Source organism: Pholcus phalangioides, unplaced genomic scaffold, assembly GCF_987345545.1.
Source record: "Pholcus phalangioides strain wild (caught in Gottingen) unplaced genomic scaffold, Ppha-v1.0 ptg000017l_1, whole genome shotgun sequence".
NCBI lineage: Eukaryota > Metazoa > Arthropoda > Arachnida > Araneae > Pholcidae > Pholcus > Pholcus phalangioides.
In genome coordinates, this window is record NW_028301610.1 from 47,254,030 (window position 1) to 47,281,289 (window position 27,260).

At 36.7% G+C, this 27,260-nt stretch overlaps 1 protein-coding gene across 3 annotated transcripts in view; it reads right to left on the minus strand.

The window, feature by feature from the left end:
• Positions 1 to 19,697, minus strand: part of LOC149073980 (peptidyl-prolyl cis-trans isomerase B-like) — a 40,970-nt gene extending 21,273 nt beyond the window's left edge. Inside the window, exons 1-2 of one of the 3 annotated variants that reach the window (XM_089246857.1) lie at positions 19,371 to 19,688; positions 11,103 to 11,201 (exon numbers count right to left, since the gene is read on the minus strand). In XM_089246857.1, coding sequence (XP_089102983.1) covers positions 11,103 to 11,201; positions 19,371 to 19,418 — 147 coding nt within the window. In that variant the 5' untranslated portion in view covers positions 19,419 to 19,688. Of the gene's footprint in view, positions 1 to 11,102; positions 11,202 to 13,846; positions 13,904 to 19,370 lie in introns of all 3 variants that reach the window. The other 2 variants (XM_089246858.1, XM_089246859.1) reach the window with 2 other exon arrangements.
• Positions 19,698 to 27,260: the final 7,563 nt, after the last annotated feature.

A 27,260-nucleotide genomic window follows, 5' to 3' on the forward strand; every position in this document is an offset into this window, starting at 1 on the left:
ATGATAAATTACGATAAAACAAATTCTCAAAATTCAATTTTCACGGTATAAGCCACACTCCCGCTTTCTGGCGGGATCTCCATTTCTCGCAGCGAGGGGTGTTGCGGGAACACACCAAGATGATAAATTAGGATCAATGTCCATCCCAAAGCACAATTTGCCTAAGGGGTCATTCAAGTATTACGTCAGGATCGGGGAGGGAGTTTCGGATTTGTTGACTTTTGATGGCGGGGGGAAGGGGAGGTTTGAAGGTCGCTTACGTCATCAACCACCCCTTTTTGAAGATACGAAATATTCTAAGCTGCTGGTGAAATTTTGCTGACAGGGGAGGGGATGGGGGTCAGTGTTTTGCTGATTTTTACTGACAAGGGGGGGGGTCAAAAATGGCTGAAAATCTGCTTACGTAATACTTGAATGGCCCTAATTCACTATTGAATATATCTGCCATGTAGAGAATACATCTTTGAGGAATTTTTTACCGGCAATATATCTAAGGCCAGCATTACACTATGAAAGTGTTCTAAAAGTCCTTTTATAAAACTTGAAAAATTCAACCAATAAGATTATCGGTTGCATTTGCTCGAATGTAACCTATGAACTTTATTCGTTGGATTTTTTGAGTTTTTAACTTGAGCAACTTATCCGCTGCAAATTAAATTTTGAAAATGTATGTGATCGCAATTTATCATCTCGGTGTGCGCCCCAACTCCCCTCGCTACGAGTAATGGAAATCTTGAGAGAAAGCGACAAGTGTGGCTTATCCGGTGAAAATGAAATATTAATTAAATTAAATTATTAATTATTTCAGGTTCTTGTGGAGATACTGTAGTGGTTAATGTTGGTGGGAGTCTCGAGTCCACATGGGACAGATACAAGTTTACACTTAAAGAGAGCCTCCGCTGTACTGTAATTTGGGGAATATCATAAACACCGACATTTTTTTACAGAATTTTAAAATTTTATCATAGAAAAAATGATTTTTTTAACATTTACAATAATTGAATAATAAAACATTAATATCAATTGCAATTTTAATTTCGATTTAATTTCGATGATTTTGTTCGAAATGAGAAAAAAAAAAATTAGTAAACTGTGTGCATTTCTTGATGGAAAAAAACTTTTCTTCATGTTTATTTTTTCACGTATGAAACAAAAAACCTACATACAGATCGCGTGACGAGTTGACTCTGCGATAAATTGACGTCCCGACGAATTGGCACCGCGACGAGTTGAGCGCGACAAGTTGAGTGCGACAAGTGACCGGCTACGCAGATCCACGTGGGGCTCTGCTTGGCTCGTACTGATTCATATCATGTCATTACTCGCCACTGGACTCGACAAAAGGACTTTCCATCTATGGGGGACTCTAAGATGGTCCCTCTGTGGACTCAATACCTTGTTTTGCTCAATATCTTGTTCAGTATTTACCCATGATCTGCTTGGTGTTTACACTGAAAAGGTTGGGAACCACTGTTGGAAACTCAAACGTCCATAGCCGAGCTACGCTCACTCCAGCAACTTTTTGTGCTCACATATATGCTTTAAAGACTTGGCAATTTGTGTAGGTAATATTAAGCAGTATTCTTTCAGTTACTTACATTCCCCAAAGCAGAATGTGCCAAAATCTGTGACGTACGTCGCAGACAATTAATGCTGCTGCAGAACAATTTGGAAGAATTTTAAGAAAAGTGCAAAAAAAAAAACTATTACATGTATGGGGATTTTTACCACAGAACATTTCCAGTCAGCTGAGGGCTCGTCGCAGAACAGTGTTAAATATTCTGCTTTGGGGACTCGCATTCTAGACCACGATTCCCAATGTGGGCGATGGAATGTTCCAGGGGACAGTAGAAACTATGGGTATAACATAGAATACTATGGGTTATATTGTTGGAGGCGATGGGAGAAAAAATTTCTGAAGGGGGTGATGGGACAAAAAAAATTAGGAAACTGTTCTAGACAGTTAATTTGTCTTTCTGTGAACAATTTTATAACGCACCAAACTTGCATCCTCTCTTAAAATGAAAAGAAACACTGCAGTAAAACACCCATTTATGACATGCCTGTATTTACAAATATAATACCTTTAACTTCATTTGTCTCATAATTTTCAAACAAAATTTAAAAAATCATTAAAAATTTCCAGCTTTGTACACTCGATTTATGAAAATTTTTGCATCAGAATCCCATATTCTTTGTCTTCAAATAAAGTTTCCCATGCTACTAAGTATAGAAATAGACTCAATAAACCTTCCAGTATAATCCGGTGTTTTAAGGCAGATTTTCTTCGAGCATAGAAGGGGAAAACATATCAGTGCACACATGTTTATGAGCAGAAATTTGTTATTTAATAGAGCTTTAAATGGGCTTTTTTCAATCAACTTGAAGTAATTCTGCGATTTTTAGTAACCTAGCCCACCCTGGTGTGGTATGTGCCAAATTAGCGAGAGTCTACTGTACCAATAATTCATATCTCTATTAGTTCCAGAAATATTCAATTCAATCTCCCCTTTTTTGCTTTTTTTTTTTGTGTGTTGCTGATATTTTGTTTTTTCCCTCTTTTTTTTAACACTCAGATTTTAACCATCCGCATGCCCTGCTACTGAAGACGATGTCCTACTTACAGGAGGACTAAGTGGGCTATAACCCAGGGCGGCAAGTTTAGAAGGTCGGCAAGTTTGAAAAGTGAGTGGCCGAATGAATGCCAGAACTTTGCCACTGAACTTATCTCGTTGCAGAGATCTCTTCAAGCCCAGCTTTGTGGCAGAGTCTGGAACACTTTATTTTGTCAAAAAAAAAAAAAAAAAAAAATTTTTTACAAGGAGTGAGTGGCCAAGAAAAGTAAAAAAATGGGAGAACGGCTGTGAAATTTTTATAACCCTCAATAAATCCATCTCTGCCTAGACAGTGAGTGACCAAAAGGGTGACCTAGAGAGTTTGCAAGCACGTGAGTGATCAAAAGAGTGACTTGGAGCATGAGTAAGCATGTGAATGACCAAATGAGTGACCTAAAGAATGAGGGACTAGTTCAGTGAGTGGCCTCGAGTAAAACCTCTGAAGTGTATCCTGGGTCTTTGCATAAAGTGATTTTTCTGAGGCCCTCTACCTGGGGAGACATGTTTACTTTTGAAAATTTAAACCTGGTATAGTTTTCACGAGGCCCCTCTGCATTTGAGGCCCACAGGGGAATGTGTTAAGACAGCATTGCCTAGAGTGTGTGTAAAATAATCAAGTGACCAAAACCAGTACCAAACACGTGAGTGACCAAAACAGGGTGCAATCATGTAAATGACTAAAAGAGTGGATTTAACACAGGTGTACTTGCAGGAGTGAGGGGCAAGCAGGCTATAGCACGGAATGGAGAATTAATGGAAAATAGTCAAAAGAAAATTAGACTAGAGTGAAAGAAGGGCGGCAAAACCAGAAATGCACTTCTGACTGAATATTAAAACATTGAAAAGTTATAGAAAAGTATAGACTGTTTTTGATAACAAGAAATAATTGGCGCATATTTCAATAAAATATGTGGGTACTAATTTGTATGCATAATTAAGAAAAATTTAAGAGCAAAAACTTCCTAATGAAATTCTAATTGCACAGTTTAAAATAATTTTTTTTTCAATTTTGTGCAGACTATGGTACTCACAAATTTACTCAAAAACATGTTTTCCCGCCACAGATACATTAAATAACAAAAGCTTACTTTCATGCAAAATGGAATGATTTGCAGATTACCAAGTGCACAATATTAATTTTCAGATTTTTTGTCTGAAAAGATTATGTGGTTAAATTTAATTCCCTCAGAACATCCTACAACACATAATCAATTTTATATAGTGGATTCCACTTATGACGTTCCTCAGGGACAAAACTTGGGAGGAGTAGGCGGGTTTGGTGCCCCGAGCGCTGAACTGGGGGGGGGGGAGGGAATTTCAACATTTTACCTGTCCTTTAAAATTACAAGGGACACCAAGATGCTTATTCATCGCCGGATGGTGACAGTTTACGGGGAGAAATGTGTCTCTGACAAGTCTGTCAGAAAATGGAGTGCCCGTTTTCGTGCAGGCCGTGAGAGTGTGGGTGATGACCCGAGACCAGGCCAGGCAAACACTGTCATCACGAGCGATCTCATCGACATGGTGGACGACCTAGTGAGAAGTGATCGGCGTGACACATTGCGAATGTTGGCGGTGAAGGTGGATGTCAGCTATGGAACCGTGTGGACAATTGTTTACGACAGGTTGCGATATCGGAAGGTGTGCGCCGCTTGGGTTCCGAAGCAGTTCACCGACCAGCAAAAGGAACTGCGTATGGGGCTAGCACTGCAACATCTGTTTCGGTATCAGGAAGACACCGCTTTCATGGAGCGGATCGTCACAGGTGATGAGACCTGGTGCCATCACTACGAGCCAGAGACAAAGCGGGACAGCATGCAGTGGAAGCATGCGTCGTCACCTCCCCCTAAAAAGTTCAAAGCCGTGCCGTCAGCAGGCAAGGTGTTGCTCACCGTCTTTTTCGACGTTCAAGGTCTGCTACTTGTGGAATTCCTCAAGCACAGAAAAACCATTAACTCTGATGTGTACTGTGAGACACTCCGAAGCCTACGCAGGTCCATCGAGAACAAAAGACAGGGCTGCTCACGAAGGGTATGGTTCTGCTCCATGATAACGCACGTCCACACATCTCCAAAGTCACACACATGGAACTGGCCAAGTTCAAGTGGGAGCCGTTGGACCATCCGCCCTACAGTCCGGACATGTCGCCCTGCGATTTCCATGTGTTTGGTCCACTGAAGAAACACCTGAAAGGCAAGCGCTTCAACTCGGACGACGTACTCAAGGACGCTGTGAAGAACTGGGTCTCGTCACGGCCACAGGAATTCTGGGAACAAGGAATCCTGCGGCTTGTTCATCAGTGGGATCGTTGTGCTCAGGCCTATGGTGTATATTTTGAATAAAGTCTACATTTGTACCCACCGTGTCGTTTCGTACCTTTTCATTTGATCACCCCTTATAATACGATTCATTTCCATGTGGTCCAATCTTTCAGTAATACTCCATAATATTTGCCATTTAAAGCATTTTTCCACTTGCAACCTTTTATGACAGTTTTCGTAAAACGTTAAGTGGGATCCACTTATAACATTTAATCAAGGTACTTATTTATTTGCACTTGATAGATTTCAAATTATAAAGGCTTTAAATTATTAGATATATATAGGGCCGAGACCTATATTTTCATCGTTCAAATGCTCACGTTCTGCAGCAGGGCTTTTAAGCTAGGTGTTTTTTCGTTGAGGTGGGGGGGGGGTCTTTGCTCTTTGCCGAGATTTCATACTTTTACATTTCGTTATAGTGAATTTGTAAAGTGAAAAATCAAAAAAATAATGTGAATCATCCTGAGCCCTGTTAGCCTCGCCTTGAGAGAGGGCCCTGTTAATGTCATTATCAGTAAGGCTGCAAACGAATGCAGCTTCATTCCATGGGAAAACCCCAGATGTGCTACAAAACTAACAGAATTAATTTTCTTAACCCACCTCTAAAACTTTAAAATTTTCACTTACCAAAAATAGCTTTTATTTGAAGATTTTTTTTTTGAAGATCCAGTCATTTTTTAGTCCACCTCAAGCTTGCATATTTCAGGACTGAAGCCAAAAAAAGAAAAAAGAGAAACAAGGGCTAGAAAAAACGATCTTATTCGAGAGCTTGTGCTTTATTGTGTGTTATCAAAAAAACTAGAGGGTGTACATTTGCCCCTCTCCCTTGCAAAAAAATTACACATGTGCCCCTAGGAGCTAGGGGTATGTATGGATGAGTTGCAGCAAAAAGGCAGAGTGACGGCCAAATCGCATGGAATCCCTATAGAACCTTGGCGGGAATATAATCAATCTTCCTCTGACTATGGCCTCTTTATTCCTTCACCCTTACCAGCAGAAGAAAGCTCAAGGTCGAACTTCTTTGAGTACACAAATTTTAGCAAAACGGAAATTTGAGAAAAAAATTAAAAATTAATAAAGAAAAAATGTGAGGTAACTGGAGTTATGCTTGCTTGGAGGGGCTTAGAGAAAGCTCTTCGTCCCATCACTTATTGTTTGAAGGCTCTTTGGGGATCATCCCCTCGCCCCTCCCTGGATCTGCTGATCCCTTCAGAGGAAAAAAAACTTTCAGGAGTGGCTGTAAAAAGTAAGGAGTTATGAAGGCCATACCAGAGAAGGAAATAAAAAGTTAGGACTTTTTAATGAGTTTGTAAGGACCATGAAAACCCTGACCTGGCAAGCAGATAGGGTTGAATAATGTTATTTCAAGGTCTGGGAGATAATATCTTCATGCGTTGCAAAGCTGCATCTCTAAGCTTTTTTTCACCTACAAATTCTACTGCAAAGATGCCTGTGTTTTACTTAATCTCATATCTTTTAGCAAAGGTTAAAATGTTATGTACATCCCTCAGCATTTTTTACAGACACAGGACATGACTAATTCCCAGCACTTTTAAGGCACCATATTATGCCTCACCACATTCCCTGTTGTTCAGCTTTTTTGGGAAAGCATTTCTCCTTAGCAGAGCATAGGCTGTTTTAAAAACACATTCTAGTACATAAATTTCCTTGGCTGATTTGTAAATTCAAAATTTAAAAATCAGCCAATTTGTCCTCAGTTTGCCCCTGAGCCAACTATCCTTTTATTTAATGCGATCCTCACATACTCCCAAGAGATCCATATAATCTATTCGGGGAATTTGTTAGTGTTAGTAGGCATCCATGCCTGAACCGGGATTTGAATCCAAATCTGCACATTATCCACTCGACTGCCAGGGGGCAATAAGGATGTAATATTTATTTCAAAAAACAAATTAGTAATTACTTCAATCATTTTTCTATGATGATTTAATAAACAGCAAAGAACACATTTTAGATTGTTTTAATGTACAGTAGATTCTCGATAATCTGGTTGTGCACTAGTCTGGCCCATCCAGTAATCAAAATTGGCATTGTTACTACCACCAGAAAGTGTCCTTTTATTATTTATTAGCCACAAAAAATTATAATTGCTTCGTAGATTGATAAAAATTCAGTTACATACATTGCATTTTTGTGTCTTACACAGAAAGTAGCAATGCCAACAACTTCATTAACACTTTCGATGATCTGGTGCAAAATACTAATGCTATTAGCCGCCCTCAGAAAAACGAAAATAAGTGACGAATAAAATTTAATTCACAAGGCCATTTTGAGCAAAATATAAAAAAATATATTGTGATAGTTTCAAAATCACAAAAAATATTGTTGCAGAAGGATTTATCTGTAAAGGCTATCACTATGGAGAGGAGTTTAAAATTAGACTATAAGCAATTCTATAACACAAGATTTAAAAAATACAATGCCACAACAGACAAAATGCCCAATGAGAAAAAAAATTGGGGATTCCCTCTACAACAATATTTTGTTGCAGAGGGAATCCCCAAAGCAGAATGTTTGGGACTTGTTTTTGCAGAATTGTTCTGTAACGAGCCCTCGGCTGAGTAGAAATGTTCTGCATAATCCCCATAATAGTGTTTTTGGCGCTTTTTGTAAAATTCTTCTAGATTGTTCTGTGGTAGCACTAATTGTTCTGCGACGTACATAGCAGATTTTGACATATTCTGCTTTGGGGGAATTTATTATTACGCATGCCTGTACCAGTTTTTTTGGCTCTTCAGTTTAAATAGAAAGTGGCCAAAAAAAGTTCTATTCTAAATATGTTTAACATAAAAAAAAATTTCTGGAGACACAATTTAGGCCAATTTTATGAAAATAGCCCAGCTATATCCCAATATTTTGTATTTGCTTGCCCATTTCAGTCACCTGAATTTATGCCAATAGATTACTGCCCATGGTGGGAAAATGGGGGTGGGGAATCATGAGTATACAAGAAAAAATTTTAGAAAACTTTTTAGGCTTGACAAAAATTATTGATCTTCAGAGTTCTGTATATTCTTTTATGTACATGCTTCAAAGATGACGTATTGCATACGAGATGTTATGCACTTCTCCAGTAAAGGAGCACACATGAAGTTTTAACAATAGTTTCAGCCAATGCATATTTGAATTAAGCCATTATTTTTTGGTTGCTTGCTCTTTCTTTTCTACTTTGTGGTCTGAAATAATGTTCTTTAATATATTCTGTAAAATAGAATTTTTCCTTTATTTGAAAACAGTAGGCTAATTTTTTTATAGGTTATACGCGTTGAGGACATTAAAAAAAACATTCATCACAATTTCTAATTTAGTCTACTCTAACCATTACTATTTCTTACTACCATTACCATGATTTTTGAGCACATACAATGACATATATATGAAATCTAATTCCCATAACTCAGGTTTTGCTGCCTCTGAGATAACTACTCAATGAAGTATAGCCATGTGGCACTGAATATAATTATATGCTGGTCTTGATTTTACAATTTTTTGTAAAGGGTATCTTTTAGCGGCAACACCAGTGTCAGTACAAAGATACATGACTATCCAAGATGCAATAGCTGGAGTGCTATTACATTTTCCCAGTGTCACATAAACACAAGTAAAATTTGTTTTTAAAATTGAAATAGTTTATATTTTGAAATTTTTTAATAAATGTCAAGTTTAAATTAATTTTGTATGGTTTTAATTTTCTTACACAGTCAGGTGTAAGTGCCGCTGTGGTGGTTGAGTGGTCATGGTGACGGACTTGCGATGCGAGGATCCGGGTTCGAACCCCACCGGCGCCACAGTAGTGGTCAGCTGAAGTTGGTTTTCTGTGGTTCCCAACTTCAAGGCGCGAATGCGAGCCGATCTCCCCATTAAAAAGTCTCGCCACCGAGAGCAGCAGGCCTACAACGTAACAAATATTCAATCATTACACTTCACTCACAATTTGAAGTATAGATGCCAGCACTGAAATGTCAAGCACAACACCAGCTACACACTCAGACTGTTAGGTGCACTCACTTTGTTCCAGAATCTGCCACGAAGCTGGGCTGGAAGAGATCTCGGCAACGGGATAAGTCTGGTGGCGGAGACCCTGGCGTTCATTCATTCAGTCAGGTGTAAGTTAGTACAATAATTTAACTATCTGGTCTCGTATTTCTGCCAACTGAAAATCATGTACAGTCACCAATATTTGAAAGACTACTGAACCATACACACACCTCATCCATATTTTTCTGCGGTACAAAATAATATCTAACAAATTGGTACATGTTTGGGATGTGCATGTACATGCAGTAAACCTGATGTGAAGTTTGTTTCTAAGTAATGCTTTTTATGTGTAGTGTTGTCATCTGCCATCAATTCTAACTATGAGAGAAATGTAATGATTGAATAATTGTACTGTTGTAGGCCTGTTGCTTTGTGGCGAGATCGACTCACTTCAGCTGACCACTATTGTGGCACCAGTAAGGTTTGAACTCTGGTCCTCGCGATGCAAGTCCATCACTATGACCACTCGACCAACACAGCGCCCTCTCCCCCCCCCCCATATGGGACCATGATATTTATAAAAGACTACTTTTTTTAAAGCCTTAAATTATATTTTATTAAAAGTTTATTATTTTAGCATAAAGAAAATACAAGGCAATACAAAAGCACTCAAGTGATTGCAGCTCGATATTTATACATACTTGTATGAACACTGGTGTAGCTTTAAAAACAAACTAAGAATAATTTTACAACTTTTCTTAGAGCATAATTATATGCACAGCACCAGAAATATGTTTGTTTTGTGTAAATCTCACTGATACAAGTGATTTTTTCAGTGCATAATACGTAACTGTTGCGGCGATGCCATTCAGTACCCAAAGATATTCCTCATCTTGCCATTCCTTAAGAAATGCATCTGGTCCATCCTGTTATCAGTACCTTTCAAGTTGGTTTATATCATTTGATCATCATTTTTGTCGCACCACGGTCATTTTCTGCACACGAGGGCTAATTAGACCGGGACCTACAATTTATCGACGATTCCGAACGGCAGGCTTGTTTTTTATACTCATCGAGAGGTTGGCGCGCTAACATCTCGATGGGGGACTCCCTGCGGTAGCAATTTTTTGCTGCAGTCAAGTCGCCGTTTTTTTGTTGTACCCCTGTGTCAGGAAAGTTTTCTGACAAGGACGAACCGGGTATCGAACTCGCGACACCTCTAAACATCCTTCGGTACTTTAGGCGAGCATCTTAGTTGGTTTATATGTGTTCAATAAATTTATGACATTCAACTTTTTCCTTCTTTTATTTCATTAGTCAAAGTTTCTTGTGAATGACAGATTGACACCACCACACCCCTTGCACAAAGCCGAAGTGTTCGATAGGAATGGTGTTTTGGAAGTGCGCAAGTTATTTGGGTAATGATTTCAAATTAATTGTGAAATTTGTGTTATATGACAAAAGGACACTTTTAAATTATATAAGGATGGACCGGCATACCCATCTGGCACAAAATAGAGTAGCCGAAACCGAAGCGACCAACAAAAAGCAAAGGCGATTCCAGAAATCACATCAGGTCAGTGCAACAATCCCTATAGATTTTAGATTAGGATTGTAACAAATTCAATACAGCAATTATAACATAGCATGAGGATTGTAATTCTGAGAATTGCTCCTGCAGCAGTAAAAAAATTTGAACCAAATGAGGCATCTTGACTGTACTGCCTATACATTTTTTATGTTACAATGTTTTGGAAAGTGTTGCTCAACCAATAATGGTATGTTTTAATGCTAGAAATACCTAAATGACTGGATCAGCTGTAGCAAGATCAGCTATAATCCACATGATGCACTGGCTATTATACTTTGCTTAACTTATATATCAACATGGTTTTACAACCACTGATAAATTACAAACACAAAAGACATGTAAAATGTAATCAATCTCAAAATCGAAGTAAAAATAAATTCAAGTTAGATGATAGAAACTAAGAAATTGTTAAATATTAACTAGTCAAGCGAATTATGGGAATATAGCTTCAGGTGAAAAGCAAAGATTAAAAACTAAGCTGACAAGGTACTGTTAAAGTGTTTACGATGGGTAAATTTACAAGAGGACTGGAAACATTAGCTGTTATAAGAGTTCTTCACAACCTTCATAACTTACCGCTAATCTTAACCTATGTAAACTATACAGGTTTTGTTTCAAAACGTTCAGATACCTATTTCGAATTTGAAGAGGCCATTTCTTCCATTGCGAAGAAGTCTGCATAAACAAATTCAATAGGTTCATAACAAGTTTGAGCATGCAATAGGATTAAAAATCAAGCACAAACAAGCAGCTAATAAGAGAATATATAATCCCACGCAAAGATATTCACAATGCAGTAAACACATGCAGTAAAACTTAGAAAGCTATAGACCTATTACATAACAGCAAAAAAAAATTTAAAAAAAAATTGTTCTATTACAAAAAAAAAAAAAAAAAAATACTCTCAAAATAAACTGAAACTTGTGTAAATGTCCAATTTTAATTATTTTTATATCCAAAAACTATGATATACGCTGTTTCCAAAAGTGTCCTTTTCAGAATGTAGACATTTTCTCAAATTTCTAGAAAAATACTGGACAAATTGTTCTGAAATTTTGGTCACGTGAACCCTATGCTTGTAATCACAATTTTCAGTGAAAATTTAGTCACTAGTGCATTTAGGGACAGAAAAAAAAAATTGGTTTTTGATCAACCCTGTATCATAAAAACTGCAAATGATTTGTAACTCTCACAAAATATTGTACTATCTTTGTGTAATTACATGTGTGTATTTTTATGAGAATAGCGTGTATATTCATGTTTTCTAAAAAAAATCTAATTTTCATCTCATGTTTTTTGCTTATATCCCATGCAGTTTTCACAACCAATTTTTATGAAATTCATAGAAAAATTGGTACTACACAAGATACCCTGTGTAGGAATTTAGAATGTGATAATTTACTACTCAAGAGATACAAGCATTTTCTTAATCGAATGCAATGATTCTTAATCGTGCAAGCACAGAAAATAGATTTTATTTTTTTCATAATTTGGGCGTCAGATATATAATGCAACTTAAATAAAAATTCAAGTTGAATGTCGCAAAAATTCAGAAAGACATACGTGGGCAGTATCATCGGCTGTAATTTTCTGAACTAATCAAATAACAAAATCTAAATACCAATCAGTGGAAAATCTCTTATCATCTAGGTACTCTCAGCCAATAACTTAAATTACAGCTCATGATATCGTGTATGTCTCTGAATATTCACGACATTCAACTGGAATTTTTATATAAGTTGCATTATAAACCCCCCCCCCGCCAGCATCAAAGGGCGAGTTGACTGATCTGATGTATATGAATTGACATTATCATTATGCCCCCAGACTTTCAAGTCTATCTTCGCCTATGGGGGTCATTCAAGTATTACGTCAGCATCGGGGGGGGGGGATGATTTCTGATTTGTTGACAAGGGGGGTTTGACGGTTGCTTACATCATCAACCACCCCTTTTTGAAGATATGAAATAATCTAAGCTGCTGACGAAATTTTGCTGACAGGGGGAGGGGGATCAGTGTCTTGCTGACAAAGGGTGTCAAAAATAGTTGAAAATCTGCTTACGTAATACTTGAATGGCCCCCTCTCACTGAATAATGAATTGTCAAATTTGAAATTCCTACACAGGGTGTTTCACGTGTAATGCCAAGCTTTCTGTAAGTTTCATAGAAGTTTTGGTTGACTTTTTTTTTCTTATTTCATTTTTTGTTGGTCCCCTAAATGCAATTGACTAAACTTTCACTGGAAATTGTATCTAAACTCAAAAAAGGAGATTTTTAGAAACATAGTATATATTGTACTGATACAGTTACATTAAATCTAAAAATCATTCAACTTACGCATGCAACAAGAAATAGAGCTTGAAAGCTTTCCTTTTTGCACAGACAAGACAAATCAAGCAAAATAATTATTACAGTGAAACCTCGATTTTCCAACCCTCCTTTATCCAGAACTGTTAACTGATGTCCATTTCCTTAGCAATAATTTTTTCCTTCATTCGCCTCCTTTTCTTAAATTCACTTTTGAGTATTTCATGCTCCGATTGTAAGAGTACGGGGACAATACTCCAACTGACATTCTCCCCTTGGTCAAAAATTTTCGTCTCCCCACCTGCAAAACCAGTTCAAAACAAATAGTTAAATAAATTGTTTTTGAAGCAGTAACCAATGGCACATTAGAATGTGTTTGGCAGGAATTTTTCATACATTGTCTTGACAATATACTTATGACTGAAGGAAGGCACACAGAACATTTGTGAAACAAGCATATATTTTTCCTTTGCATTCATGTATTGCTTATCATTCTGTGTTTATAATTGTTAAAAATATAAGAATGCAAAATACAATGTACTTCAAAAAGAACCATTTTCTTAAGCTGATTTCGAACCCATGATATATTTTTCCCCCCTCTCTTATATAAAATAACCAGATTCATTGATTTGAAATTATGAGTGTTTGTTAAAAATAAAATGTAGTTAAACAGTTACTTTTATCACTTTTGACATTAAAAGATGAAGAGGAAATATGTCAATTAAAAATACTACAGGCCTAGATTATGAGGTTGCAAACCTGCAGTATGCGACGTGCCATGGTGTCAAATGTGGAATACGAAATCTTTCCTTAAAAAGAGGGTGCAGGTCTGGGTTCAAATCCCAGTTCGGGCATGGATGTCTACTAAAATTAATAAATTCCCTGGATAGATCTATGTGATCTCTTGGGGATATGTGAGGATCATGTTATTTAAAAAATACCTACGTGAAAAAAAAAAACAAACACTGGCAGTGGTTGAAATTTTCATCAACATAACACACAAAAATACTTCACCTCGTGAAAGAACGTAGTTTTGAGTCTTCTAATTTCGACCAAAGGTGAACATATGACCTTCAATAGAATAAAAAAGGTAGTACAAAATCACGAGTTATGTAGATTGGAAAGATTTCATTGATATGAAGAGCTATCACAAACAGCTGACCACTAAGAAAAATTTTGAATCCTCAAACTAAGAAATTAGGCAATAATAGACTTCACAATGAATGAATGCTCCCTTCTCATGAAAAATGAAAATGAGATCAAGTCTTTTTCATGGAAATAGCACATGTGGATAATCTGAATATACAAAGCAAAAATCTGATAGCTAAAACATCTTGAATTGTTTCAAAGCCAATATTTTTCCAAAAATGCTGATTAGATAGATTTTCTATAGATTTTTCTACATTTTGAAGTATATTTTATTTTTCTACATTCTCCAAAAATGTTGACAATCATTTCATACAAATAGCCAGCAATAGCCAGTAAGCTAATTTGGTAAATCGCAACAAGGGTTCATAGGCTGAAAGAGTGGAGGAATATTTTACAGTCAGGAGAATGCAAAATGGCAACATTTATAAAATAGCCAAAGAAAACTACTTTTAAATCCCATTGCAAACATGTTGGCAGTTATTGATATGGACTCTGCCTTGTTATTGAAACAAACCATGTCAGGGTTCATATAAAATTTCTAAAATGAAAATTAAGAGGTTTTAAGCACTTTTTAAGAAGTCGTGACAAACTTCAGAACTTACGAGTTTTACAGAAAAAACGGAGGGGAGCTCATATGCAAATATATTTTAAATGTGCCACATAAATTTTCACTTTTCTCAAAAATATAGATGTAGAGCAGTTCAGAGATAAATCTGATTTTTTTTTACCCAGCATTATATGAATTAATAAAGTAATCAATCCACATACAGGTAACCCATACTTTCCTGTAGTCACCAAAGTGTTTTAAAACCTTCAAGTTTTGGTCAAAAGTAAAACATTTAATTAACATTTTGGTTAAAAGTATTCATAATAGCGTCACATAAATTATAAAAATTTTAAGTGATATTCATCCCCCTTCCCTCCAAATTATTTAAAATAAAAATACCAAAGTTGAAAAAGATTTTTTTTACAAAATTATAATTAAACGGCTTAATCAATTGCATCACTACGTGCTCTGAAACAGATTCATTGCAAGCTGATCTTTCCCGATGTTTGGACTGTTCAAAACATATTTGGCGAATCTCAACTGCAAGCCAGTATTTTATTCCTTTCATGTGACATCGTTTACACACAGAAATTACTGCTACACATTTTTTTAGACTTAAGTTTTTCTTTCCCATAACCTTTGGTCCCGTCAGAATACCAGGTATTTAAGTTTACAAAAATAAAAAATTTAGTTCTACTTGCCGTTCATTCATTGAAAAAAAGTTAATCTCTCCTAGGACAATAAATTGGCCTTGACACACAGACCTGTATTCTTCACTATTTAGAAATAAATTTTAGAGAGGGTAGGTAACCACTTCCAAGAAAATTGTACACCCTTTTTTCCTATACATCAATAAGTTGGGTCAAAATGACCCAAACTGCGGTTCTAGGTATAAGCGCTTATAACTCTGAACTATGAAATGTGAAGAGTAAAAAATTCTCATAAATTAATATTCATATGACATGAAAACTAAAATTTTTTTACTGTGTGCTGAAGTTTTCGAGGTGAATGATAACGAAGTTTGATTTAGGTCAAATTGACACTCCGCAGTTCTAGTGTTAAATCTTTATTATATAAAATTCCATAGCATAATAATTTTATAGCCCACTGAATGTATACTACTACTAAACCATACATGCACCTCGTCCATATTCCTCTGCGGAACTTCTGACGAATTGGTACATGTTGAAATGTGTGCACGTGTGGTGAACTTTTGATGAAGTTTGTTTTGGTGTAATGTTTGTCATGTGTAGTGCTGCCATCTGCCATCAATTTTTCTAACTAGGCATGAAGTGTAATGATTGAATAGTAAACCATTGTAAGCCTGTTGCTCTCTTCAGCGAGACTTTTTTACGGGAAGATCGGCTCAAAGTTGGGAACCACAGAAAACCAACTTCAGCCGACCACCAATTTGGCAACTGAGGTTTGAACCCGGGTCCTCACGATGCGAGTCTGACACTATGACCACTCGACTACCACAGCAGCACTGAATGTATACCTACTGCGATCCTTATTAAACCTTGTTTTTTCCGGGATGCCAGGAACAAACCAGACACCAATATTTAAAAATCTGGTGTCCAGGTTTGGCGGCATGCCGGCTATTGCGGGAGAATACTGTAAGTATTTTTTTCTTGCTCCCTTCAACCAGTGCATAACAGAGATTGCTGTATTGTAATTTTGTGACTTTGAAATGCCAATTTCTCTTGAATTTTTAAAGTTTCAATTTCCATGTGCAAGTCTCTTTTGCAAAGTATGACCACAATCAGTTCTTCGGCTGAAAGATTTTTTACACGGGAGTCTACAAAATGTACTGTACATTATAAAAAGTATTGTAATTCGTAATATACATTATTTTCATTCCAACTCCTTATAATCTTAAAGTGTTCTGGCTTGAAGGGAGAGGGGAATTTTAAAGCAATTGAAAAAATTACACAATTTAACATTTTTGAAACCTGATATATTGGAAAGAAAAACAGTTGACCCACTTCCATATATATGTCCTTTTCGACCAAATGGGACATATGGTCTCATTTTACTTACATCCAGGATTTTTTCAGATATAAGTAGTTATAAATCTATTATCAGAAACCTAGAGTCTCTATGTGATCATATTAAAGGCATGGGCGTGGCCAAAGGTGGTCGACTGATCTAATGTATATATGAATTGACATCATTGTGCCCCAGCAATAATGACCGTGCCCCCCAGACTTCCAAGTCTATCTCCGCCTATGATTAAAGGGTGTGCACTCTAGATGGAAAATATACAGGATGCTTCAAAAGTATCTAAGTAATACAAAATTTTATGAGATTCTAAATAGGGACGGGACGAATAGTGATTTGGCCGAATATCAATTTCCTTAAAATTCATAACAAGTATGAATAAAAATAATGTTTCTATTTAAAAATAAAATTATTGATAATTTTAATTATGCAATTTATTATTTAAATAAAAAAAATGGCAATTGAAAGACTTTCATTGTCATGATACTGACAATAAAATTGAACGATCATATATTGTATTTTAATATTACTTACGAAATCAATTTTTAACACTTGTTACCAATTATACATCAAATTGAGAGAATTTCAACCATTATTCACTCTCAACTAGTAAGACATCATAAAATTTACTACTTATTTTCATATTTTTCCCCTTTAGATGCACTTTGTCCGTTGCAATACCTCAATACATTTTAAGTTACAATTTTGTCTAGGTACATCCTTGAGTTAGTGATTGTAAATTGATGTTATTGTGTAATTCATGATCACTTCTACTTTATTGATGTAGGATTATATTTTCAGTTTCATGTTTCCCTTATCCTAGAAATTCATCCTGACACATAACCTCTTGAACAGAAATGGATATACACCACTCAATAAAATATCAGTAAATTTTTAATTTATGGGGAAAAATCCAAATTAATATAATTTTTTTAAATTAGTTTGTTGTACTTAGATTTACACAGATATTCAGCCAAATACCTCAGCATTATTCAGCTGGGCCAAATACAGAATAGTGGCTGAATATTCATCCCATTTCTAATTCTAAATAAAATATACCGTATATAGTCCTGTATATGCCGAGTTTTTTTTTGTGGAAAAATTCGTTCCCCAGGTGGGAGTTGGCTTATACTTGGGTCAGTTTTAGATGTGAAAATATCAACCCCCCCACAATCAGTAATCCTTTTTGTAGCAGTGTTCGAGAAACCGCATTATTGGTATGGGATATGTTCAAACCCCACAGAACTGATAATGTCAAAGCCAAGGCAAAGAAATCAAAAACATAAATTGGTTGGTGGTAGTTAACGTTGATTGTACAGCCTTTAGATATGAGCATCAACAAGCCTCTCAAAGACTAAGGAATTTGTGGATCGAATGGATGAGTTCCGATGATAAAGAAACTAAAAAAATTACTACCTTGAAAAAACCTGATATTGGCCTAGTTTACTAATGGATACCATGAGACGTGGAATTCTGTTTCCACCAAAATTATCATCCGATCCTTCAAAGTGTTGCATCAGCAATGCAATGGACGGAACTGATGACGATATCCTCCTTGAAAGTGAATGGCGATGACAGCCCAGATGAAGATAAAAACGAAGATGCCACACCCCCTATAATGATCTGATGGATTACCATGAGCTTGGATACTTAGAAGAAATGAATTAAAAAGTTTGAATCATTTTTCATTGTAAATTTCATTGTAAGCTATTCATTCTGTATGAAAATAGAATTTTTTTTCTCTGAAATTTTTTTTCACGATTTTTAATGATAATGCACCAATTTTTCCAGGTCAGCTTATACACAGGTTTACAATTTATTGCAGTTTTGATGATCCTGAAGAGTGGGGTGGGAGGGAAATCAGCTTATACACGAGTATATATGGTACTACCTAAAACAATTATCAACCAAAAACAGACCATTACTGACCATATTAATGTAAAATAACAAAAGGAAATATTTTTTATATAGTAAAAATCTGACAACGATACCCTCTATAATGATAATCGCCTATATAATATCAAACTATGGTCTTAATGCACTTTTCATAGAGTTAATATGTTCTATCTATAACAAAAACTCACTGGCTAGATAATGAACAATAACTTAAATACATCAAGTTAATCTGCAAACTTTCGAAGGAGAATTTTACTGGAAATTGATCAAGTCAATTAACTCAAGATTTTTAACTGTGTACTTACTCTCATATCTTTTCGTGAAAGTTGAAACAGGCGTCAGAACCTTTTTTTTTGGCTGTGGGTCAAAATCAACCAAAATGTGTGTATTAAGAAGTTGTTTCAGGTATATACTTTACATTTCTGTACATTCTATTCCCTATAACTTTTTTGGATGCCAACTTATTCATTCAAAAGAATATAATTGGGGGTCAAGATGAGGACCCCCAGGGCAGCCTTGAAGCATGCCCCCTGGGAGCCTCAAGTGGATAAGAGATCTTGTGATAGTGAGATTTAGTGCTTTGATTTTCAAGAGAAAACAAATTTATAAGCAGTAGTTTCAGCTAATCAGGGGCCCAGAGTGCTATTAAGACGGTTCTGGGGGAATCCCCAACTCATTGAGACGACCCTACATACAATTATGCACACTGCCCACACTCTAGCCTTCAAGGACCGAAAAATTGTGTATTATCTATTCAATGAGATCTCAAAAAAAAATTCAAACACACATTCTCCCTCCCACGCAGTTAACCCCATATCTTCAGAAAAGAATCCCTCTAGACTCTCTCATCACAAAATATCCAATAAGTTCCAAGAAAGATATGCAAATTTTTCAATCAAATAACAAAAATACACTATTTTTAAATAATCTATGAAAAATTCTAACCTGAGACACAGCTACACTGCACAGGAACAAGATCAAATACCACTTCATCACAGCGTTTAAATGGAACTAATCACAGGAAGGACGACCGTCAAGGCGAGGCTATGGCAGCTATCTGGAAAGTATCAAGGATGAGAACGAGAGAGAGAGAGGGAGTAAAGGGGGAAATAGTTATGGGGTGATCATATTTCTCTTGGAGCCAAACAGAGGGACATCTGGATGGCCAAGACGGGAAGTAGCCTCGCCAATGAGCTGATACAATGCAAGGAGGTTAGAATGTCTATAGAGATGAATCTACCAGCGCTTCCATTAGAGGGAATGAAGAAAGTATGTGTGCGTGGGGAATCGGGATTGCCAGATGAAGCCAGTGATCGCCTGATGGATTATCTGAAGACGCATTAAATATAGCCGTGGTGCTTAAAAATTTATTCATTATTTATGTTTTAAAAGGTTCAGCAAAATATATGTTAAATATAGGGAAAAGCCAAGCTGACCATATTTTTTCGTTTTTTAAACAAATATGAGAAATTGGGATTCCAAAGGGGCCGTTCAAGTATTACGTAAGCAAATTTTTAGCCATTTTTGACCCCCTTCCCCCTTGTCAGCAAAAGTAAGCAAAACTCTGACCCCCTCCCCCCCTTGTCAGCAAAAGTAAGCAAAACTCTGACCCCCTCCCCCCCCTTGTCAGCAAAAGTAAGCAAAACTCTGACCCCCCTCCCCCCCTTGTCAGCAAAATTTCGTCAGCAGTGCCCCCTACCTCCCAACCCACATTGGTGGGGTCAGAAACGTACGCGGGAGGAGGGAATGGGGGGGGCTAGTGTGCTTCCCCCCCCCAGACAAAAAAAAAAATTTTTTTAATGTAAAAAAATTTTTTAAAAAATTAAAATTTGGAAAGAAATACCTTTATATGTAATTATAGTCGATTTCTGTTAATTCCAATGCTTTTTGAAAGGTAAGAACTCAAAATTGCTCTTTAAGAAATTCATTGCGACCCACCCTTTAAGCCATATATGGTAAACCCTTGACCCGCTGACCAAATGTGGCCCTGAAGGTTATGTGATGTGGCTTGCCCCCTCAAACCCAATTTTGTAAAAATGAACTAAGAGGCACATTTACAGATCACTTAAATGACCCGTGGCACGATTCCAGAGCATTTAAGTGGCACCATGGCACTTTTTCCAGTTCACTGAAGTAGGCCCGTGGCACATTCAAAGATCACTTAAGTAACCCGCGACACAGTTCCAGAATACTTAAACGATCCGTGGCGCATTTAGCGATCCCTTGAATGACATGTGGCACAATTTTAGAGCACTTAAGCGCCCCCACCCCCCGGGGCGGTTCTACATCACTCAAGTTACCCGCGGAACATTCGCAGATTACTTAAGTGATCCCCGGCATAATTACGGATCATTTGAGTGATGTGTTGCACAGTTCCAGAGCACTTAAGTGGCCCGGAAACATTTCCAGAGCACTTGAAGGATCCGTGAAACATTTAGAGATCACTGAAGTGGCTCTGTAAGGTATTTATCATTAGGGAAATGATAAATCAGGGTTCAGGTGCCAACAAACTAGCGAAAGATTTTTCTCTTATTTCGCGCACCGGGTAAGATGCCATCAAGAATATTTCATATTTTCATAAAGGGTGGTTGATGACGTAAGCATCATCCAAAACTACCCCACCCCCTTGTCATCAAAAGTCAGCAAATCGGAAACCCCTCCCCCCCCATCGATGATGACGTAATATTTGAATGACCCCAAATACAGAAAAATACGGGACAATGCCAATAGGATGTGTGCGAGATGAGCCTCTGTTTAAGTTATTTTTCTAAAAAAATATGATTAAATAAAACTTGCGAGTTCTTGAAATGAAAGCTTCAAACTCTTGTGAACATGCAATGTTAAAAATATAATAATACTTCGTCTCTAATTAGCTATGAGCGCTTTTTATTTTTCTCATACTATCCGTTCACGTGCGTTTGGCCTAATTGCTTCGAATATGCAGTAGAACCTCTCGATAACGGACACCCATGGGGACCAAAAATTTTGTCCGCTGACGGGGAGTAACGATATGCAATGAAACATAATTTATACGACTTTTTCATTTACACGACGTTTTGGCTTCTGTGCTATTGGTTCCTATGCATTTTAATTACTGCAAAAGTGATGCACCCGTGGTTATGCATAATCACCAATCGTCTCGACAAAGAAAGTTTGATTAAATTTCACTACATTTTAGTAAATGGATTGTTCTCAAGCAGGGAAGCCTAACCCCACCTCCTCGTGGTTCGGCGCCGGGTGACCTTTGGGTCAGCCAACGGGGTAGGTGGCTCACAGTTTCATCCATTCGCCCAACGAAATTGAAACGAATGGCAGAAGAGGAAGAGAGCTGGTCGACTAGGGTGGAACAGGCGGGTCTCGAGCATGGAGCAATTAAAAGAGCCAGGAAACTCGACGAAGAAGTGGCCTATATGGGACATATCTCAAAGATAACAAAAGTGGATTTGATGGCAAAGCTCAAGGAAATACTGGAGGAACTCAAAAAAAAGGCAAAACTATCTGAGGCACAAGCCAATGAAATAATTGAGCTAAAAAAGAGTAAGTCTTACCTGACAAAACAGGTACAGGAGGATAAACAGAGAAGGGAAAGTCAATCTGGAACTTTCGAAGGTGATCTGCAATTGCAGATGGAAAATGAAGAGCTCAAGAAAAAGCTTGGAAATAGAATGCAGGAGATTAGGGAGTGCAACGCACGTAATGTTGAGATGTCCACAAGGATAAGAAAGCAGGAACAAGATAACAAAGCGCTTCAAAGAGACTTTGAAGTTAAAGTTAAGGAGAGCTTGAAGAGTCGCTTCAGAGTGTGAAGCTTGATCGGGACTATAATATGAAAGCAACAGAGGAACTCCAAGAAGAATTGTAGATGAGGCGCAAAATTACAACGGAAATGGAGGCAACACTTAATACCTCTTTCCAGGAAGAGGTTGAGATGATGGTGGCAGATTCGTTTGAGGAGGCAGAAATCGATCTGGTTAAGGCGCAGAATTTGCATGGAGCAATAGGAAGAACTGTGGACAAGCTCAAAGCATCAGAGGACAGGAGCCAAGATGTGGAGACTGCTGAAGAGATTAGGAAGGCTGAAGAAGAGCTGCATGATCTAATCTCTAATGCTAAAAGCATGTACAAGACTGTTGGCAAAAGAAAGGATTGTTAAATCCTCGGATGTGTCTAAAGGCCCGTAATGACTAGAGCCCGGAAGTTTAGGCACTAAAGATGGTCGAAATAGGCAGGCAAAATGGCACTAAAAATGAATAAAATAGGCACAAAAAAAAGACATTTATAATTTAATGAAAAAAAAAACTACAAATAACTAAAAACTAAGGTATTAAGGGCCCAAAAAATAGCTGAAAAATCGATTGTACTTAATCCGTCTATTATTTTAATTACAATGTATAATAACTGCATTATTATTTAAGTTAAATGGATTTCAAGTCAAAAATAAAATGTTACTAGACCGTCAGGATTAGGCCAATTCCAGGGCCACGATTACCAGACGCAGGGTCGGTAGGGATAATGATCTGTGGAGCTATCTCGAGTTGCGAATGATTCTCGTTTATTTGTCGTATCATTTTGAATAATCATTATGATTTCTATAGTTGAAACATGGCTATCGTGTTCTATTTTTGTAAAAAGAAAAAAATATTTTTTTTTATATTACTACTTATACAAGACTACTTCAAGCGTGGGGCCCTGCATGACCACATCTGTCACACACCCATGAGGGGGAACTCTTGTCAATTTAATCGATTTTAAATGTGCATGTTTAATAAATAACCATGGTTTTTTGCAGTGCATTTATAGTGCAAAAAATAAAGCCAAACAACATGGGCCCCAGAGCCCTGTTTGCTCCTACTTCGCCTTCCATAAGCCATGTTGTCAATTCAAGAACTTCCGGGCTCTACTATGGACGAATCATCCAAAAAAAATTTCGCAGAATCTTCGATATCATTTTAACCGTGTTTGGCTGTATAAATAAAGTACTTTTTTTAATTATAACTTTGTGATCTGCAATTGCTGAACTGGTCAAAAACCTTTTTTGATCAGTATTGGCACCTAAAACTTTTTTTATGTAGATACGGAATTTCGGTCTGAGGGCAGTACGAAATGTTTTGCACGCCATAATCCATTTTGCTTATCGAGAAACTTCTGAAAGTGGTATTTTAACTCAAGTAGAGAGTTACGGCAGTCTCTCGATAATTCGAGGAGGATCGGACCGAGGCCACCTCGGATTAAGTAAACAATTACGAAGAAAACGGTCAAACTTCTTGCACATGTCTCGGCGATCCCCGAAAGTTGAAATGTTCTGCGTCCATTCAAAGGACTCTATAAAATCCACGTATCAGAAGACATATTTCAGGGCACTTATTGACTTTTACCGACCTCAGTTATACGTATTTTTCTTGCCCTGAGCATAGGCGGAGATAGACTTGGAAGTCTGGGGGGGGGCTTGATGATGATTATGTCAATTCATATATACGCATATACATTATATCTGTCGACTTCAATTTTGACGCTGGGAGGGGGGTGCATCCCCCCCAGGCGTATCTCCACCCATGGCAGTGCGCCAACGTTTTTTTGTTGGGTAATTTTCGTTTTTTGTGAATAGTTCGTTTTTTTTTTTTGTATTTTGATTTTATATTATGTTCCCTCCACTTCATCGATTCTTTAATATAGTAAATTATGTCTCTGACCTGCAATTTCTTTTATTTTTCTTCCTGCTCTTCTGCAACTGATATAATTGGTAAAGAGGTAAAGAGTGGCAGCACTACACATAACAAGCATTACAGAGAAACAAAAACTTCACGTCAGGTTTCACTACACGTACACGCACATTCCCGCATGTACCGATTCGTTTGGGGTTCCGCGGGGGGGGGAGGTGTGGGCGGGGTGCATGTGTGGTGTAGCAGTAGTAGGTAGGGCCTCCAAAAAATGGCTCGGGGATCCATGATGTTCTTAAGTCAGCCATCTCGTTGGGCAATTTGCCTGTTGTGGAGTTGTATTTGTATTTGAGTGAATAGCAAGAACGTGTCTTTCATTGTGGACATCTATCAACAGTCACAAGCTGGATCGCAAGATAAAACGGGTGAAAAATCGTTGCGTGTAGACACCCCCAAAAATTGACACGATTTTCAGACCGGTTTGGTCCACTCCAGAACGTACGATAAAACGGTGTGTGTAAACGGGCCTTAAGAGTGAACAGGTTACGTTCGCTAAGATTGTCTCGGACAAAAGGGACATAAAAGTCTATAAGAAAAAACCGAAAATCAGGAACATCTTGAAGATAGAAGCTAAGGGAGATAGTGGTGACAATACTCTGGAAGCGCTTAAGAAAGCGTATAATCCAGGAAGGGTCGGGGTGAAAGTCCTAGATTGCTGGGAAACAAGGAAAGGATCGATCCTTGTAGAAGTGAAGCATAAGGAGGACGCGGAAAAGTTTAAGCGTGATTTTAGTGGCAGGGAAGATCTTGTGCACCAATTCAAGTTCCCAAGTAGCACAAAGATATAGATCTATATCGTAAAATTTCAGTTTCCAATATAGATCTATATCGGACTATGATATCGTTCTGGCTAAAAAAGGTATAGCCGGAGATAAATAGACCTATATCGTGAATGTGATATATTCAAATACTTCAAATTTTTTCGGAAGAAATAAAGTATTTACCTGGAGGTGGATAGGTTTGAACCCATGTACCTTAAACTCTTCCCATCTCAAATTCGGTATCTCACCAACCCACCACTACAGCACTGGTTATTGGTTGTTATTATAACATTAATTTACAAGTAATCTTTTTTTTACTTGTATTTTCAATCAAATTCATTCATTTTCATGTATGCACAAAAATTACAAAATAGAAATTGTGAGACATATTTATCATTTTGAGGCAGATAATTGAAAAATTATATTATAATTAAGGAAATTATATATAATACAAAAAACACAAGAATCAAATTAATGTATTGTGTAGTATATTATTTATTTAAAATTATTAATTTATATGCTAATAAAACAAAAAATACAGAATAAAAAATATGTAACACAAAAGAGTTAAAATCCTCAAAGTATGGTAAAAAATGAAAACATCAAAGGAAAAAAATAAATAATTTTAAGAAAAACACACATACGTAATAAAAATTAAATTAAAATAAGTGTGTGAATAACATAAAAACATTCATAACAATATTATCAGTCTTCTAATGTTACATTGTCTTATAATGTCCAAGGTATCAACAAACAAAATCAACATTACCATTCGAATTTACCACCATCCTGGAGCATTCAGTTAATTAAGTAATTAATTGATTATTTGTCATATTTACCTACACGAGCTTGGGACATAATCTTGTTCAATGTGATAAATTCACGATTTATGACCAAAAGTTAATAAATTGGAGTTTCCCTGATTTTACTATCCACTAACGGGGAGTGAAATACATTAAAGTTCGTTAGGAGAGGTTCTGCCGTATATCTTTCATTAAATTTTTATTTATTTTCAAATAACTTTCTTTCATTAATTAACTAACTGATCAATTATTTCTTTCATTAAATCTGAAATTTATCCCGATAATTCGGAAATTATTATTTGCATTAATTTTAAATTTTCATCAATTATGAAATTATTTCTTTCAAAAACGTAATTTTTTCATAAATTACTTTTAACAATTCTGAAATTACTCTCGAGTTATTCTATTAGTAGTTCTGCAGTAGATTTCTATCAGTAGTTCTGCAATTATTGCTTTCGGTAATTACGTGGCTATTTTTCATTAATTGTAAATTTTCTCTCATTTATCCTAAAATTATTTTTCTCTCTCAATAATTCTAAAATTATTTTTCTCTTTCAATTATTCTAAAATTATTTCTTCAATCTAATTCCATGATTGAATCCATGATTCAATGCAGGAATCAAAATCATGGCTACTAAGCCAAACGCACGTGAACGGAGAAATAAAAAGCACCCACAGCTAATTAGAGACGAACTATTATTATTTTATTTTTTAATATTGCATGTTCACAAGAGTTTGAAGTTTTCATTTCAAGAGCTTGTGCAAGTCTTATCTAATCTTATATTTTTAGAAAAATAATTTTAACAGGCTCATCCACATCCTATGGCGTTTTCCTTTATAATCTCGCTCAGCCAACACCCACTAGAAAAAACAAGTTCTAGAAAATTCTCTAGTAGGTGTTGGCTCAGCTCATGTTTCTTCGGAATCAGCGCTGCCTGGCAAGTTCACCGTATCTACAGACAAGATGTTCGAGTCCAGATTCTGCGCCCTGATTGGGCAAAACGAAGGTTGCCGGGGCGCTGTCTGTTTGGCTACTTTCTCTTTCCATGTCGTGTCATTCTTTATCAGTGATGGTAACGCGTGGGAAATTTCCCATATTCGTGGGGAAAATTGGCCAAAATTTGGCTAAGTGGGAAATTTTTTAGCATTTGTGGGAAATTTTGAGAGCTCATCAAGCAAAAGAATTTTTTGAAAAAAATAAAAAATATTAATGCAGTGCAATACTTTTCTATTGTAAAATACTTGACTAATTTTCACCGGTAGACGGCAGCACATATTTTGGAATGCGTGGGAAAAATTTAGTCAAAGGGAAATTTTTGCGGGAAATTTTGATGGGAGAGGTTACCATCACGTTCTTTATACATTTCTCTCGGCAAATTTTCTCGCTTTATTTTTCCCCTTTTCGATTTTTATCTTTTAAACTTTTAATCTTACGCTTAATTATATTAATTTAACAAAAGGCGCTTCTCAGGACCAAATCACATTGATCGCAATGGAGAATCTTCCTAGTAATTACTGTTATAAAGCAATCAGAAATGACGAGAAGAGAAAAAC